General features: G+C 38.0%; 1 protein-coding gene across 2 annotated transcripts; it reads right to left on the reverse strand.

Annotated features, from left to right (window-relative positions):
- Positions 1–11,223: 11,223 nt before the first annotated feature.
- On the reverse strand, positions 11,224–18,504 carry atp5f1d (ATP synthase F1 subunit delta). 2 transcript variants are annotated; one of them, XM_084416507.1, is made up of 5 exons: positions 18,234–18,504; positions 16,719–16,872; positions 12,639–12,727; positions 11,466–11,603; positions 11,224–11,350 (listed from the first exon to the last, which is right to left on the reverse strand). In XM_084416507.1, exons 1-4 carry the CDS (start codon positions 18,348–18,350, stop codon positions 11,481–11,483), a joined length of 483 nt encoding a protein of 160 aa, XP_084272633.1. In that variant the 5' UTR covers positions 18,351–18,504; the 3' UTR covers positions 11,224–11,350; positions 11,466–11,480. The 2 variants fall into 2 exon arrangements, with proteins under 2 accessions (XP_084272633.1, XP_084272634.1); XM_084416508.1 differs by having other exon boundaries at positions 11,470–11,603; positions 18,234–18,482.
- Between the last annotated feature and the right edge of the window lie 216 nt (positions 18,505–18,720).

Consider the following 18,720-nt stretch of genomic DNA (forward strand, 5'->3'; position numbering starts at 1 on the left):
TATATATAATGTAAATTAATTTAAAAAAATGTGTTGAATTTTTATAACATAAAAAGTTGAAAATTGCTTATTTTGGTGAGTTGAAACAATGTAAAAACATATTGTCATAACTTATTGATCATATAAAAACATTGCTGCCTTAAATTTTTAAGTAACGCTACAATCAGCTTGGATGTTTAAGTCATTTCAACTTAAATTACATTAAACTGACTTAAAAAAAAAAGTTGAATCTTGTATAACATAAAAAAGTTGAAAATTGCTTAACTTATTTTGATGAGTTAAGCAACGTAAAAAAAATATATGTTGTCATAACTTATTGCTCATATAATTTTCACAAGGGCTGTATCTCAGTAATAATTTTTTCACAAAGTCACAAATGTGTTTTCTCTCTGTGGTTTATATGTTTGTTTTTAAACATTTAGCACAAAACCAATTTAAATTATTAACTAAAATCACCATCCTAATTTTATATACTTATTAGATCAGGGGTATTTTCATTAATGTCACAAAATGGTGGGAGAAATAATAGAGGAAATGTTCAGCAGCTATTCTGTAGCCATGCAAGACTTTAAGGTGCATATACAGAAATTGATTAAATATGTATACAATGTAAAAAAAAATTACATGATGAATAAGTTATGACAACATATGTTTTTACATTGCTTTAACTCATCAAAATAAGTTAAACAATTTTCAACTTTTTATATAAGTTATACAAGATTCGACTCATTTTTAAAGTCAGTTTAATGTAATTTAAGTTGAAATGACTTAAACATCCAAGTTGATTGTACTTAAAAATTTAAGGCGGCAACGTTTTTACAGAGTAGTAGTCAAGATGATTATGCATTTATATTTTTATGTCTAAATGTCCTACATTACTACAACACTGAAATATGTTTCATATAAACCTTCCCTCGTCACCTTTTCGAAGCGGTGATACCGTAAACCTGAAAACAAATTGTTGATGAATGATGAATTCTTTGTTGTGCTCCTAATAAGCTGACACAATGTGTTGTAAGAACTTCTAACTGCTTTCCCACCCTAAAGGGAATTTTATTGAAGAGGTTGTTTGCTCTTGCCAATTAAACAGCTTTCAATGAATCAATTAGCCTTATTCATGCTAGAATGTCTGTCTTTAAATGGATGGGTGGATGTGAAGGATCTTGAAGTGCCACATACAATGAATAATCTTTATGCGTATTAAAATGTGAGACATGTGTGGGACATATGTGGGCGTCTGTGCATGTGTGGGTGAACAGCATTCCAAACCATCAAAGTCACTCTGGTTCCCATATTCATGTTCGAGAATTTTTCAACAGCCTGTATCCGTCAGCCCATTCCGATTGTTGTTTACCCCCCGATTTCTTTGTTGAAACAGAGAGGGAAGCATTAGGACATGCCTGTCAGTGCGTAGGGCCGTGGCTCATAGGTCTGTCAACAGGAAGTTGGGGAGAAATGAGTACTGTGGGAACACAGAAATTACACAAGACATAGTTACACATCCACCCTAAAGGTTATGAAGCGAAAGTGTACTTTGCAGGTGTATTTCCTCCAACAGGGTGTGGGAGATATTAGGTGTGTGTTGACTGTTTTCTATTTTAATATATTTTAAAATGTCATTTATTCCTGTGATGACAAAGCAAAGCTGAATTTTCAGAAGCCATTACTTAATTCAGTCACATGAACCTTCAGAAATCATTCTAATATTCTGAGTTGAAGCTCTGGTAACAGTTTTTTTTTTACTATCAACGTTAAAAGCAGTTGAGCTGCTTCATTTATTTGTGGAAACCGTGATCCATTTATTCCATCTATTTTGAGATATTGACAGCTGACTCTACATATAATGGCACTTACTCATCCAAATGAATAAACACATGGACATTAACTATTGATTTGAGTTACCTGTATATTAGCCATCTATAGGCCTATATCTTAAAGCTTTCACTTCCTGTACAAAACAAATTGACCAATTCGTTGTTGAATGTTTATAAAAGCCTAAATTCGAACTGTTCATCATATAAAGCGATCGTGTCTCTTCAGAAAATTTGGACTAAACTACTCGACTCATATGGATTCGTTTTATGATCTCTTTATAAACTTTTTGAAGTGTCAAAGTGGTAGTTGCTTAGCTGTCAATAGAGAGTACAGAATTGGGACAGATTTGATTAAAAAGATCATGTGTGTTCCGAAGATGAACGAAAGTCTTATGGGTTTGGAACGCATTTTTGGGTGAACTATCCCTTTAAAAAATATCTGACCAATGAATGCCGTGATTAACCAATGAGAATCAAGTTTTCCAGAGAATCATGTAATGAGAAGTTAATACTGAGGCCCTCAGCCAATCAGAATTGAGGAACTAAAATAACCTGTATAGATTATGACATTTATAGCTTGCAATTCTGACTTTATTTCCCAGAATTCCGAGTTTATATCTCACAATTCGGACTTTTTGGAATTGCAAGATAAAAAGTAGCAATTACCTTTTGTAGATTTTTATTCAGTGGTGGAAACAAGCTTCAATAGCTTTTTTTAATATTTAAAGTGGTTAATCTTCAGCTAATCATGAGCCCACTGATGCAGGTATTTTCGATATATAATCACAATATTAGGCTACATCTTTTGTTCCAGGCCTTAGTAGCTCTGTAGGCATATTGCATTTGTATAGTCTTTCATAAGTAGCACCTGCAGAGCTTGACCACATTATAAATGAAAAAGCACTCCTTAATGGAAACCGAGAATAAGCACAAGAGAATTCGACCAACCCGTCAGCCAAATTCCAGCGCAAATCAAGTGTGTATCGCTTGTTATTAATCCACATTTCATGTTATATTCTACAGCATCATATGATGAATTAAGACAAAGCGAAATTTCAGGGGTATCTTTGTTAGCCTCATGTTCAGCAAGGTTTATTTGTTCTCCGCAAACCCTTGTTATCCACCACCCACTCAGCAACCCACACTCAAACATGCATTCTCCCATGTACTCTCGATGTCCTGCAGGCTTAATCCTGGGTTGGCTCGGATTAGCAACTTCCCACGTTAGGCTAATTTAATCAGAACACTGCCTCTATAGAGAAGCAATGCACGGGGGTAGCGTGGCACACTGACATTTCACCTGTATCCGCTGTTTGTGGTAATCTAATCATTGATATGGAAGGTAATTCTGGCCCTCTGATTCCATCTGTGACGTAGGAAGGTTGGTCATCCTGCTTCCAATCAGACTTTAAAAATAGAAGCATACACTTCACAAGAATGCCATTATTTCCTGTCTCCGTCTCTGAGCCGCAGTCCCCGCGACTGGCTTTTCGCGCTAATGTGCCTGAATTGCTTACTTCCTCATTTCCCTGTGCTGTTCGAGTTCACCACAGAGAGTTCAGTTGTGTCCATCCGGTAAAGCATTTACATATGGGCCAATGAGGTTGTTTACTTTTACAACTTCCCACATAGTGGCAGAAGGAATCAGCTTATGACCTCTATGAAGTGTTCTTGGAAAAAGATGGATTAATGGAAGACTAAAATGTTGTTTCCCAGACAAGTTAATCCGGTTTCTGAACTTGATTGCACTCTCTGTAGAGAATGCAATCTGAAAGTGTTCCAACAGCAATATTAAGAGGTTGATATTTATTTCGGTTAAGATACTCAAGAGTTGGTCAGGTTCATTATTAAAAAAAGATAGATATTGTTTTAAAAGTATAATAATCTTACCTAGTGCTTATATACCAGAAAAGAAAATGTTTCAGTATATCCTTATACCACTTCTTTTCAAAGGAAAAGTTTAATTTGTTCATGCAAATTAATTCTTCTTTGGTCCTTTCAGTTCCTCATTAGTTGATATTCAAACAGCTGCAAAGGTATTATGAAGCAAGAATTTTACAATACAAAACTGTTTGGATCAAAACTGAATAGAATTACAGTGTACTAATGTGTACAATGGCACTTGCTCGGCTGGTGTGGAACCCCGTGGATGTATGTAACGTGAAATCTGGCGTATTTACTCATGAGCACTCTAGAGCTGCAGCAAAATGACGTGGCCAAGATGCTAACTGGCTGATGAACATAGGTCTACTGTACAGTCCTGAAATGTTCACTGGCGATTATCCTAAGTTGTGGTGAGGAAAGCAGCACAGAAAAAAAAATGAGGTTAAAAAAAACTGTCAATGGAGAAATATAGTGTAGTTACAACATCTACCAGCAGGGGCTAATAGGCCATGCTAGTAAGCAAAAGCTTGACTCTTTATGTTGCATCAAGCATTCTTTATGATGCTTTACATCATCATTTTGTGACGTAATCCCTTTTAAAAATTAAGTGTGAAACGTTGTTTAACCCGGGGTTGAAATGGCGCTAAGCATAGTGAGAAAAACCTAATAGTAGCTAACATCAGAGTATCCAATATCCGGTGGGAAGAACAGCACACTGGTAATCATGACTTTCCACTGAATCACGGAACCAACCCTTAAGGCGATGATACACGGGGCAACATTTTTGAGCAATGCTGCCGGGCAATGTTGCTTGGGCACTTTCCCATTGAGAATTGCCAATAGATTTCTATCTGGATGCCATAGATCGGTCGTGTCTCACCTGGTTTCCCATTGATGACAATATTGCCCAGCAACATTGCTCAAAAAGTTGCCCAGTGTATCATCAACTTTAACCTCATAATACCTTTCAATTAATAACTCTTCCCCCCAGGTTTTCACAGACAAGGCTTAAGCCTAGTTTTGGACTAAAATGCATGTTTGAGCTGTTTTAACTGAAAGAAATTGTTTTGTCTCAAGATGCACACCAAGGCAAGTACTGAAACTAAGGTCTGAGTCACCAGTAATGTTTTTTTCTAAGGCACGTTTATAAAAGCTACTTAGATGTCCTCATTAAACTAAGGCCTAATCCTGGCTTAATCTAAGCCCTGTCTGTGAAACCAGGCCATTATGCTAAGAGGCTAACAGAGACTGATGCAGTCCATGTTTAGTCATGTCAGGGTATAACAGATCAGAATATTTGATATGTGCAGCAGTTCTAATGTCTAGCAGTTCATTTGTCAGAGAGGTCTATTTTTGTACTCTTGTTAACCTATCTGGCACCAAGCACGAGTATGTGTTTACATGCAGCACTATGTTAATGTTATGCTAATGTTTCTGAGGACTTATTCACCTCACTGAGGTGCATCATTTGTTGGATGGGTTACAAGTGCAATGCGTCAACACACTGAAGGTTCATAAGATGTTTTGTACACTGATATTGCACATTGCCCATGTGGTATTCATATTTAAATATCTTTCTGCAAAACCACACCAGCAACCTTCTACTTATTACATAAGTAGTGGCTTCCAATAATCTGAGGCCTTGTGAATTCTAAGAGGCGATCTATTTGGGGGATTGTCCTGGATTGAACCCAGTATTTTTTGCCCATGTAATACCTTTATCAGCATTCTGTAACCACTGTGATAAAATGCATGCTACATAACGCCATGGCTAAACGGTTAAGATGTGTCAATCAGTCAGTTATAAATCATGTCCAGTTGTTCCCCAGTGCACAATGGATCTTTTTGCTTCAATTCACCCTAAATCTGTAGCAGGAGAAAGCTTTTACTAGTTTGAGTTAGTATGGGAAATGTGAAAGCTAGCTTTAGCATGCATGTTATCTTTCTGGAATGATGACAAGTGGGGAGTTCCTGGGAGCATTACCTCAGAGGGATCACCATAGCATAACTTGATGAAAGGGCAACCAGGTGGTAAACATTAATAAGTTCACTGTCAAGCCTTCGTATAAGGCTAGTTTGCCTACTGCAAAACTGCTGTCATCATTACTTCTCGTAATTATGTTCACCATGAAAATAATTGACCAATTGGCATCGTTTTCCATCTAGCGCCTATACAGTCAGAGCATTCCTGACCTCGCCTAACAGCCCAACCTTCCCCGCCCCACCACCTGCTAATTCCGGGCCAGCTGACAGAATTAGATCAATGGCTGGGCTCATGGTTATGTTTGATCTGCTGTCTGCCAACACTGGAAAACGTCATACATTTGCATGCGGGTGTGGGGCCCTGCACCAAAGTTCAGGACTGCATAAGTGTGTAAATGGTGCTATGTCTACTTGGGTAGTGCTGGATGGAAACTAGCATGATGACATATTTTCCTAGTGCTTCAGCATTAAGACATGTGATTAGGAAACCAGCACGAGTGTTGGGTAAGGACAGGATGATAAATTTGAATCTACATTTACTATTGGCCTTTCAAATGAATTTGCTAATTTTGAACTTACATCTGAATTATTAATTATGAAAATAATTAGCTCAAAATTATACAATTATTAATGCAAAATAACAATTCATGCCCATGACCTGGATGTAAATTCCATAAGGGAATCCATAAGTTCCAATGCCATGGAAACAATTCAAGCAATTCTTTTTTTTTTTTTAATCTAACTTGATACAGCCATCAAAAAATGCAGCACTCATGCAGGAGACACTGCAGAAGATGCAAAACTCAAGTGCAACAGTCAAACATGAAGAAGCACGAATTTACTTTTTTTTTCTCTCTCTTTGGTTAAACAGTAGGTCTATGTGACAACTGGGTTTTCCCTAATTGGTTTTCCATGCAGTGCTACAGGGTTGATTCCACAGTGTAATGCATTCTAAGGGGCAATGTTTTGCATTTAAGGGGAAAAAATCAGAGCTTTTTTCCAGCTGGATACCTTACATGGGAAAAAAGTGATGAAGGTGGAGAAGGAAAGTGCTTCTGCTTCACTTGACAGGTGACATGAGCTCTGTCCCAATTCAAAGGCTGCATCCTTTGAAGGCCGACTGCGTCGCCGCAGTGTGACAAAGGCTGTCCCAATTCGAAGGCGGCCTCCAAATGCGTCCTTCATTTCCCATGAAATTAAGGATACAACAGATGGATCCTTCACGGCCTTGCCTACCCCAGAATTTATTGCGCTCCAGTGACGACAGGATTTTTTTGGGAGAAAAATTGCTGAATTACACTTAATTGAAAGGCTACTGGGTTTCAACTTACTCAAATATCTAATGATACAAATGTATAAATAATAATAATAAAAAAAAAAACTTAAAGCGGTTCAAATGTTGACATATCTTACTAAGATGCTATTATATATAGTTATACTCTTAATTATACACAGAAATGGACCATGGTGAACACATTTAGACAGTTTGTGAACCCTGTTTTGTTTTCAGACAGTTTAATATAACTTTCAAAGAAGGCCAGTACAAACGTTACTGTCACTCATCGATGGCAGCTGTCACAGTTGCTAGATGACAAGAACAATCCTCCATCGGCTAGACCCTCCCATTTAACAAAGCTCGTGTGACCCTCGAAGGATGCTGGAGACTGAACAGGAAGTCTTTGGATTCTGGCAAGTTTAGGGGGAAGGATTTGTGAATTGTCAGCCATTTCTTGATGTGCCTTACAGAGAATAAAATGGGTTCACCTCAATTTCTCTGGCTGTAGACATCTTTTAAACCTTTAAAGTACATCATACGAATGTGTGTTATAAGCCATCAAACAGTTTTACTGAAACTGTGCTGTAGAGTTGGTGTACAGGGTTTCACTCTACAAGAGACCCACGTGCCCCACCTCACCATTGCTTTCCCAGTCAACTGATTTAACAACCTCACCCTTCGGGAATGTGACACTTTGCTCTGTGGAACGCAAGACCACCACAAACGTCACTGTTAGTATGAGGGAGATGCAAAGAAAGTTAGCTTGTCCTTTCCTTTCCTTGCAATCAATAAAAAGTATGTTGTACCTACCTCTCTGCCATGGTTTGTGGAGGACTGTGTGTTTGTCTGGACCAAGTAGGTCTATAATACCTGGAGAAGGTCAGCCGTTAGCATTCCCAGTCATCTCCATTGCTTAGCTTGCGTAGGACCCCCAGAGGTAAAAGTCTGGTAACTAATATCTCTGGAAAGATACTATTTGCAGTAGATGATCTAGTTATGATATTTACTGGCAGGGACTCACTTGTGAATGATAAACAGTCAAAACAAGACTGGGGGAGTCTTAATCACAAATCCGTTTAGTACCGCAAGAAAAAAAAAAAAGCTTAACAAAAGATAGATATTATGCTTAACATAATGTGAAAGACTTACAAAGGGACGCCATGTCCCCTTGCCCAAATGTACAGTTGATTACTTGAGATGTCAATCAGGGTTATTTATCACTAGAGCAAAGCTGACAAAGTTCAACCTCAAGGTTTTGAGGTGTGTTGTGGATTTGCAGGTTTCTCTAGAATGCTTGCTCTACATTCTATTTGTAGGCACCTTTGCAAGTGTGGGTGGGAGACAAAAAAGGATGTGGTGTAGGGTCTACATCGAGAAACAGCCGTATAAGACTGACCTAAGACCGGATGCTTTTCTCAGAACTCCAGCCGTAGTCAATTCCAGTAATTGCAGAACTGGTCGCAGATCTGCGCTGGTCTGTATATCTGTGTAGGCGGGAGCGTCAGGCCTTCACGCCCACTCCCAGCCTGTGTGCAGTATCTCACAGTCACCTGAGAGTCTGAAGCCCTGCAGACTGCAAGCAAAACCAGGTCAGAGCTTTAAGCTGCACTTTTACAGTTGTCTGTCCTCCTGCAGGCATCTCAAGCATTACTGTGACACCTATGCCAGTTGTTCCCAACGCTAGTTCTGGTGTACCCCCAACACTGCATACCCATTAAGGTCTTGGCGTCTTTACTAATACTGGGGGTACTCCAGGACCAGGGTTGGGTACCACTGACCCCTCAAACAAAGGGGTCCAATACTTCTCCAAGCGGGACATTCCTGCAGAGTTTAGATTACAAAGGGGTCCAATCCTGCTACTGGAGGGCCACCTTCAAACCGTGTTTAGCTCCAGCACCAATTAAACACACCTGAACCATCTAATCAAAGTCTTCAGAATGACTAGAACTTGTGGGCAGCTGCATTGAAGCAGATTGGAGCTAAACTGCAAGAATGAATACAGAAATGAACACTAGTCCCAACCACCTTATTTTGCAAAGTGGAAGCAATTTTCTGTGAATGTGTTTATTAGCCGCTATAGGTACACAAAATAATTATGCACGTTAAACCAATAAACCAGTGTGCCCATGGTAACTACAAAAAGGCAGTTTGCAATATCAAGCAGCATGGCGGATGCTTTTTTTTTCTACTAACATTACTCAAAGTAGCATATATGACACCGGAGGCCTTGTACATTGCACAATGGCCATGCCCACTTTTACCTTAAAAATAAGGTGGACAATGGTGGCTTTTTTTCCATTGACATTGCTTGATCATTTTATTCCAATTTGGTATACTATTTCTTCAAAAACACTTTGGTGCCGTTGGGATATCTTGTTCCTAAAGTTGAAGATACTCAGAGGTTTATACAATTATTATGAAAAGTTTTGCTAGGGAAGAACTTCTAACCTAAAACTGTCCCTTCTTGAGGCTTCAGAACCGTAATTAGGACTATCCCGTAGAGGAAGTTTAAGAATAGAGGCTATACTCACACTTGAGATAGGAACAAAAGATGGCAACAAGGGAAACATTGTGAGACATAAATAGAACCTTGTGGTTCCTTAAACCATAAGTTATCTTAAAACATCAGACTTTGCCACACTGATTTCCGACACTGTCGGTCTGTGAAAAGATGAAAATAAGACTTCTGAGATATCTGCATTGGTTTTTCATTCTGTTTGTTCAACTATTCATAAGCAATTCATCACAAACCTATAGTAAACACATGCAAGTTATGAAGTGCAAGTAACAATTTAGACAAACTAGTGAACCCAAAAAACAAAGGACGATTACTACTTTCTGCAAGTGTTCTCTGCCAATTCTGTACATGTGCCACTGGAGCAAGCTGTAGCATGTTGCCACGCTAGACATCTGACGTTCATAAAGACGCATTTGGTTTAGTCTCGTAAAACTCCAGTCAGCACAAGCATATAGCTCTAGATGTACCCAAATTACCCTGTACTTAAGCAAATATAGGACTTTAACTCCACAACGTCCACCGTCTGTAGGATGTTTCTTCTTGCACCGTAGTCTAGCTGTATTTCTAACTCTGTTGTTGGCTTGTCAGTACCTGCTTATCAGTTTTTAGGGATCTAGAAAATGCTTAAGAAGGCAACTTGAGTAGGTTGAAAATTAGCATAACAGCTACGAGGCTTGAAGATTCACTAACAAGAAACAAATGGAATATGGGTATAAATAAGATAAAAAACAGTCACATGAATTGGTGTTGTTTCCATCTAAAGTTGTGAATTTAACTTATGCAATAGGAATATCGCAAAAATTATTTGCAAATAAAGCACCGTTTCCATATCACTTCCTGATAAACTGGTGCTAAATATCACTAAGAAAAATGGAAGTTGCTGCAGTAGGAGAAGCCACTGTATATAATTTCATATATAACAAAATTACTCGCGCCTCAGAACACGCAGACGGAACGCAGTAATATTAGCTTGCTCTTGGAGGCGGATGGCTGTTGTTTGGGAATGCAGTCGTGTAAGACAGTTCTGGGAGGTAGACTAATTATACTGAAGCACTTTAACTACATTTCAGAACAACCAAAACAGCATTTCAGATGTTGTGCAAAAGATAGGTCCACTGGTTGGTCCAGTTATGCAGTCCCATCGCAAAATGTATTTTTTTTTAATGCGCATCGAGGAACTCATTCGATAAATGTTTCCAACATAGTTTATGCGCATATTTTCTTTTCGGATAAAAAGTTTGTGACTCAATTGAGTACATACATTCTGGGCGTTTCCATCTAGCGTTATTATGCAATATCTCAAAATGCATATAAAAATGTGGACGGAAACATCACTATTGACTGAATAAAGAGAAAGATTCCCTCCAGTTCCCTCTGCAAATAGCTTGGTGATCCTTTAAGTTCATTGTACATTTTGTACATTACATTGTACAAAAAAAAGTTAGTTCCTGCCTTAAAGTACAATCAACTTGGATTTTTAAGTAATTTCAACTTAAATTACAATAAACTGACAATAAACTAAACTGAGTCTTGTATAACAAAACAAGTTATAAAAAATTGCTTAACTTATTTTGATGAGTTAAAGTAATGTAAAAACATGTTGTCGTAACTTATTGATCATATTTTTTACTATGTACTATACTGCCCCCTTTCTGTCATGAACAGTACTGTACTCAAACAAATCTATAGCACACCAAATACAGCTTGAATTAGTTTTGTGAAGCGCAAAGAACACACGTGACAACGTGTTATTTCAAATAAATTTATTGTTAATTTCATCCACTGTACAAAGCAAGCAGTCTTGCAGGTTTCTGACTTCACTGGGGTGGGGAACAGACACAGCCGGAAACTTTTTCACACCGACAGAATTTCCAACTGAGAAACCAAAAAAAAAAATACAAAATAGAAACTGATGAGGCATAAGTACATTCATATGCAGCATTTACTGAGTGTTGTCCCACATTTCTCATTTGCTAAAAAGTGAACATACCAACACACAAGTGGTTTACTCCAGCGCTTTGACGATTGCCTCGTTTGCCTCTATGCTGACCAGAACCTCTGCCCGGGCTGCCTCATCTGAAACGCCCATCAGTTCTGACTGGGCTTTCTCGAGGTTCGCTTTCGCCGCCTACAAAAAAAAAAGACATGGCACTCTTGACATTTGGTTCACATTCACTATAATCTTGACACTGAAGTATCAGGCGAAAACTCAATCCATAACAGCTGACATTATAAAAGGAGCCATCAACTGGAACAAGTGTCGTATAGATCTGAGAACTTCAATGTCTTGAAGCAAGTGAGAAAACTCATCTTTGCCTTAAAAATCAATGCTGCTGCTGCTACTTGAGCCACATTCTAGACTAGCATGGCCGTATTCTCAACAGTGTGAGCAAATAAACGTGGCCTCTTTCCTGTGAAGGACATTTGTCACAGTGGCGATTACACATTGTAAAGGCCAAACATTGCTGGGAGTTAAAGGTCTCTCAGTGGGGATTTGACACATCTGCACCACTTCAACGGTGACTGACCTTTCCTTCCTTATTAACCAGCGAGGCCCCCGAGCATAGCTATCTCTAGGAAGAATAAAAAATTGGCCTATTTATGTGGAATGAACCCAAAAGTGCTCTTTACTCCACGTCGGAAAAAGGGCATGTCCAAGAACATCCCCCTTTCGAATGAGCTCGATGCGTCATTCTGAACATTCGACTAACAGAATATGAAGAGCATTTTTAATGATGCTGTAGAGGGTAAACAGCATGATTTCTATGAAAGGGCGGCTTGATTTAGTTTTGAATGCTAAATTTAAATAATAATCCAATAAAAGATGTCTATGCAGTCCAACAAACAAGTAATAGGCCGTTTCTGAAACAGTATGAACTTTCAAACACGGCACAACTACACAGATTCAACCTCATTAAACGCCTACAAGCCTACATTATAATCTGAACAGTCTTTGTTTTTCGAAAATTACTCGTCCCTTTATTTCTTCAAATGGACCTTGTAACCCATTTTTCGTCCATAATGATGCATTTCTGAGTGAACTCTACCAAAAAAACACCACCCAGGAACGGGTTGGATCGTGAAAAGTGGAGAATGGAGCTGTGCATGATTGGGTTTTTCCATTATTCTTTGCGTTTCAGAGAACAGCATAGCAGGGACTCACTGCGAGGTCAAGGTTGTCCAAAGGAACGGCTTCCTCCGCCAGCAGCTGCACTGAAGAGTCAGCATTAACGGTGACTGATCCACTGCTCACTGCAAAACACAAAGCACAGAAGGTACACCATATTATTTGTTGTCGTCTGAAGAGGCTCTCATTTCTAGGACAAGGCTGACCCCTTCTGGATGGATTTCTAAAATCATATGCAATAAGTAGTCAGGCGTCTTTATGGTAGATTGCTTTCAAACAAGCTTGCTACAACACAGAATATCATGTTACACATTTCCCTCTGAAGTGTGCAAATGAGGACCACAAGTCAGTCACTTCCATATTCTAGTTTCATTCTCCTTGCAAGTGTTTTTATAATTACCATGTATTATATTTTATCAAATGTTTTTTAGTCTTTTTAATAGCACTCCTCCCAAATGACATTCCTCTTATTCATATTGCTCAATCATATTATGTGGGAGATTTTGGTGGCAAAATCTACCGGTACTACCGATCAGAACGGAAATCACTTTAATCTGATGCTTTTTAGAAAGTTTAAATAAATCAACATTTATTTGATTTAATTGGTTCAGGGTTTATGCAGGTTTTATGAAGGTATATTTGAGACTTCTATAAGACCAAGTAAGGGAAAATGTCAACATGCTCTAAACTTAAATGTCTAGGCAGAAACACAATATAAGTTGTATTAGCAACACCTCAGAGTTTGGAAAATACAACTTCCAATAGATCTCCATTATGTTTTAATTCATTTAGCAAAAATAAATAAATAAATAAATTTAAAAAATGGCTTGAATCAGTCTGTTCTCAATCATTAGTTTAAGGAAATATCCTTTCCTGTATCCTCTGAGATCACACTGTAGAAAAGTAATGTTCTTTCTCAGTATGTGCGTCTTGTTTTCCAGTGCTGGAGATACAAAATATGAAGTATTGATTTCTGTGAAAGTGATCAAAATGAAGTGAGTTTATGATTGAAACTAAGAAAAATCAACTTAATTCAAGGAAATATTGACAGACATTTGTTCTCGTTTTAAGCATAAACTCAAGATATTTTAAAGACTTCATTTCAAATTTGCACCTCAAGTAAATGTATCTAGATTTTCTTTTCTTTTTTTGCAATGTATGCAACATTTAATGCCATGATTTTGTGAATTTATGAATTTCTGCTCTGATTTAAGACTTTAAGGCCTTAATTTGTGTAAAGGTGAATTAAGACTTTTTAAGAACAGCAGAAACCCCGTCGGTTGTTTTATGCCACGTCACTGTTCAGAACACATGTGATTCACGGATTAATTGCAGTTTAACCATCATCGAGTTAAAGGCCTGGTTTCACAGAAGGCTTAGATTAAGCCAGGATTAGGTCTTAGTTCGATTAGGACAATTAAGTAGCTTTTATAAACGTGCCTTAGAAAAAAAAACATTGCTGGTGTGCATCTTGATACAAAACAATGGCACTGACATATTTTAAGATACAGTGAGGAAAATGAGTATTTGAACACCCTGCTATTTTGCAAGTTCTCCCACTTAGAAATCATGGAGGGGTCTGAAATTGTCATCGTAGGTGCATGTCCATTGTGAGAGACATAATCTAAAAAAAAAAATCCAGAAATCACAATGTATGATTTTTTAACTATTTATTTGTATGATACAGCTGCAAATAAGTATTTGAACACCTGAGAAAATCAATGTTAATATTTGGTACAGTAGCCTTTGTTTGCAATTACAGAGGTCAAAAGTTTCCTGTAGTTTTTCACCAGGTTTGCACACACTGCAGGAGGGATTTTGGCCCACTCCTCCACACAGATCTTCTCTAGATCAGTCAGGTTTCTGGGCTGTCGCTGAGAAACACGGAGTTTGAGCTCCCTCCAAAGATTCTCTATTGGGTTTAGGTCTGGAGACTGGCTAGGCCACGCCAGAACCTTGATATGCTTCTTACAGAGCCACTCCTTGGTTATCCTGGCTGTGTGCTTCGGGTCATTGTCATGTTGGAAGACCCAGCCTCGACCCATCTTCAATGCTCTAACTGAGGGAAGGAGGTTGTTCCCCAAAATCTCGCAATACATGGCCCCGGTCATCCTCTCCTTAATACAGTGCAGTCGCCCTGTCCCATGTGCAGAAAAACACCCCCAAAGCATGATGCTACCACCCCCATGCTTCACAGTAGGGATGGTGTTCTTGGGATGGTACTCATCATTCTTCTTCCTCCAAACACGTTTAGTGGAATTATGACCAAAAAGTTCTATTTTGGTCTCATCTGACCACATGACTTTCTCCCATGACTCCTCTGGATCATCCAAATGGTCATTGGCAAACCTAAGACGGGCCTTGACATGTGCTGGTTTAAGCAGGGGAACCTTTGGTTTAAGCAGGGGATCATTGAGACCCCACGAGGTGAGATCTTGCATGGAGTCCCAGTCCGAGGGAGATTGACAGTCATGTTTAGCTTCTTCCATTTTCTAATGATTGCTCCAACAGTGGACCTTTTTTCACCAAGCTGCTTGGCAATTTCCCCGTAGCCCTTTCCAGCCTTGTGGAGGTGTACAATTTTGTCTCTAGTGTCTTTGGACAGCTCTTTGGTCTTGGCCATGTTAGTAGTTGGATTCTTACTGATTGTATGGGGTGGACAGGTGTCTTTATGCAGCTAACGGCCTCAAACAGGTGCATCTAATTTAGGATAATAAATGGAGTGGAGGTGGACATTTTAAAGGCAGACTAACAGGTCTTTGAGGGTCAGAATTCTAGCTGATAGACAGGTGTTCAAATACTTATTTGCAGCTGTATCATACAAATAAATAGTTAAAAAATCATATATTGTGATTTCTGGATTTTTTTTTTTAGATTATGTCTCTCACAGTGGACATGCACCTACGATGACAATTTCAGACCCCTCCATGATTTCCAAGTGGGAGAACTTGCAAAATAGAAGGGTGTTCAAATACTTATTTTCCTCACTGTATATATTTAATTTTTGTTGTTAAAGGCCAACCTGAAACCCTAAACCCCGTGGTTTACACTGATGTAAAACACTTACTTCTTATGCTACAGTAAAACACTGCTGTTCACTTTCAGAAGTTATAGGGATGTTTTCTTGTCACAAAACGAATGTGAAACATGTATGTAGGTTATATCATGTTAAATATATTTTAAAGATAATTTAAGTTTATTTCACACACTTTAAGCATTATCTTATTGCATATCGAATATCGCATTATTTAAAGAGTTATCGCATAACGCATTTTTCTTCAATATCGTGCTGCCCTAAAATAAATAGATTTCATTTATACAGTGAAGACTATTCAGTGTTATTTTATATTTGATTCTTCAATTTCTGTGCCTGTTAGACTTACCTGACAAACAAAGCACTGGTTATTTCATTTGTATCTTTGTTCTATTGTATTCATCCATGCTTGTAATGCGTTTATTATTTTCTATGCAGATGCACCAACAAAATCACCCTGATCATTCTAGAATGATTAATTATTTCCAAATAGAGCCATTCAAGTCATCTGGTGAAATTGTTTTCATCTCGCAATATTGCAGAAAAACTCAAATAAATCGCAATGTCAGTTTTTTCCAATATCATGTAGCCCAAATTTATATGAATTGATAAAAATGTATGCCCTTCAACGCAATACAAGTCACTTTGGATAAAAGCATCAGCCAATTGCATAAATGTCAATGTAAATGTAAAATGAGATGAGAAAATAAGAAATAATTTTCATACAGAAAGAAAAATTAACCATTTTCTCCAAGATTGTTAAATAATGATTGACACTTTTTTTGCATCATTTAATTAAAAAATAAATAAATCACCATAAAGGTTTAATTAAAGTACTACACTATGCATAACCACGAAGAGGGAATAATAATGCTGAAATCATCCTATGGAAAGTCAGTATCAGCACTATCAACTCAAAGCAATTCATCTCAGATCTGATTGGTTTAGAACTTTATGAAATCCCTATGAAGAAAATAAATGGACGCCCACTATCGAGTTTTTATAATGGTTGTTGAAACAGCACTAGAGAATGACACATCTGAATGCTATGGAAAAACGCAACTACTGAAGCTAGAACTCACCGAAATACTTAGCAGAGGAACCGTCGTCATTGAAGACGGTGACTACGCCGGGCCGGAGGACCTGCAGTGTGGGGACGTGGGCTGGCAGGATACCAAAGGCGCCTGTCAGTGTTGGGACGTCAACCTGTTTTACGCTGGCTTCCTTGAAGAACACCTGCAAAAGGCACAACAAGCTTCAATGCACCAGATGAACAGTTTGAGGATGGTGCAGCAGCCGGCAACCAAACAAAGGAAACATATTAATTAGAAAGCTGATTTCTCAGCATCATTACTCCAGTCTTCAGTGTCACATGATCCTTCAGAAATCATTCTAATATGCTGATTTTATGCTCAAAAATGTTCAATGTTGAAAACAGTTGAGTACAATTTGTTTTCAGAATTCTTTGATGAATAGAAAGTACAAAAAAAAATGCATTTATTTAAAATAGAAATGAATCATGGTCTTTGGAAAAATATATTCAAAATGTGGGGGCTGCAAAACAATGCCAAGTGGTGATTTCCTCAGTATTTTTTGCCAGCAGAAAAAAATAATATTGTATGCCCACTTAGGATTCAATTTATTTTTAATAAAACGTTAGATTTTTTTTATTACGGTGTTATGAACTATATTACCTACTTTTGCATTTGATGTTGTTCTTCTTAGCAAGCAAATGTACAGATCATAATATGATTTAATTTATTATTATATTACTATTTATCATTTTAATTTACAAAATATTTCTAAGATTCATTCATTCAATAACGCATCCATATTATGACAAATGGCATTTTCTACGAATTACATTTTTATATGGTTAGTAAACATATATGCCCTTCAATTCCACAACCAAATATATTAAATACATGAATTTAATATCTGTCACTTAATTATAATAGAAATTTCCTTGATTTTTAAAGATAAATTTTAAGGATTTTTTTCTTCTTCTGGGAATCAGTTTAAAATACCCTGATATTTCCAGGTTTTCCAGACTGTGACAGTTACTTTGCCCTGCCACTATGACACCCATAAAACAATATTAAGTGTGATTTAAAATTTAATTCATAATTTCATAATTTATCAGCTGTCCTAAGACATTTAATTGATCTCCCCTTTGAATCTGTCAAAAACAAAAGCAAAAAAAAAAAAACAAGTCAAGGTGATCGGTGGCAATGCTAGCAGTCTGCTAAAGTCATTCAAACGTGTGTCCATGTTTTGCAAGCCAGAATTTGTGTGTATATATCATTACAGCGTAAACATTGTATAGTATTACATTAAATACATTCGCTGCAGATGCAAAACTATAATCTGTATCACGATAGTTTTATATATTGACAAGTTTACCCACGTAAGTAGCACGCGCAACTAGCACGCGCGCACACAAAACCAAACTATAGCTACAATAAAGAATATATCCATGATAAGCTGATGTAAATCATGACATATAAGACATATAATATATCTGAAGTAATCACAGCCGGTGATTAGCGTGTTAGCAGAGCGTGTAGGCCCGAGGCCGGAGCGTCAGTAGCTGCTACCTGTGTCGGCGATGCGAAAGTGAAGGACATTTCAGCGGATGAAGCCACCTCGGCATAACAGCGCGCGTGTCTCAACGCAGGCACCGCGCGACGAAGGAGAAACCTCGCTGCCATCATTTTCACCACGGAGAAGAGACCTGACCTTTACAGCACGACAATGTACAAGCCTCGGCTTCCCTGTCCACCACACAGCACAGGCAGTCAAGTCAGATGCGCGGCTGATAGGACAAGGGCACGGGAAACCTTTCCCGTCAGGCTTTGCGCGAACTGTGGGGCTGATGGGAACTGTATTTTTTTTTTTTTTAAGCAAATATGATCTGACATGGAGGATATAATTTATTCATGTAAGTATAGGGTGGTGTTTTGCAACGTAAAAATGCCGTTTTTGCATAGATTTGATTGTTTTAGCCTTGTCCCAAATTTAGCTTAAAATATTTAAATCGATCGTACAAATCTAAATTATTGCACGTTCAACGAGGACAATAAA

Source organism: Rutilus rutilus, assembly GCF_951802725.1.
Source record: "Rutilus rutilus genome assembly, chromosome: 8".
Taxonomy (NCBI): domain Eukaryota; kingdom Metazoa; phylum Chordata; class Actinopteri; order Cypriniformes; family Leuciscidae; genus Rutilus; species Rutilus rutilus.

Bases quoted from the DNA above. Each gene is read 5' to 3' on its own strand.
- atp5f1d (XM_084416507.1), bottom strand. From the start codon at position 18,350: ATGATGGCAGCGAGGTTTCTCCTTCGTCGCGCGGTGCCTGCGTTGAGA. The intron at 16,873-18,233 runs GTAGCAGCTACT...TGCCTTTTGCAG, and splicing joins CTTTCGCATCGCCGACACAG to GTGTTCTTCAAGGAAGCCAG. The intron at 11,604-12,638 runs GTGAGTCCCTGC...TTTTTTTTGTAG, and splicing joins TGGACAACCTTGACCTCGCA to GCGGCGAAAGCGAACCTCGA.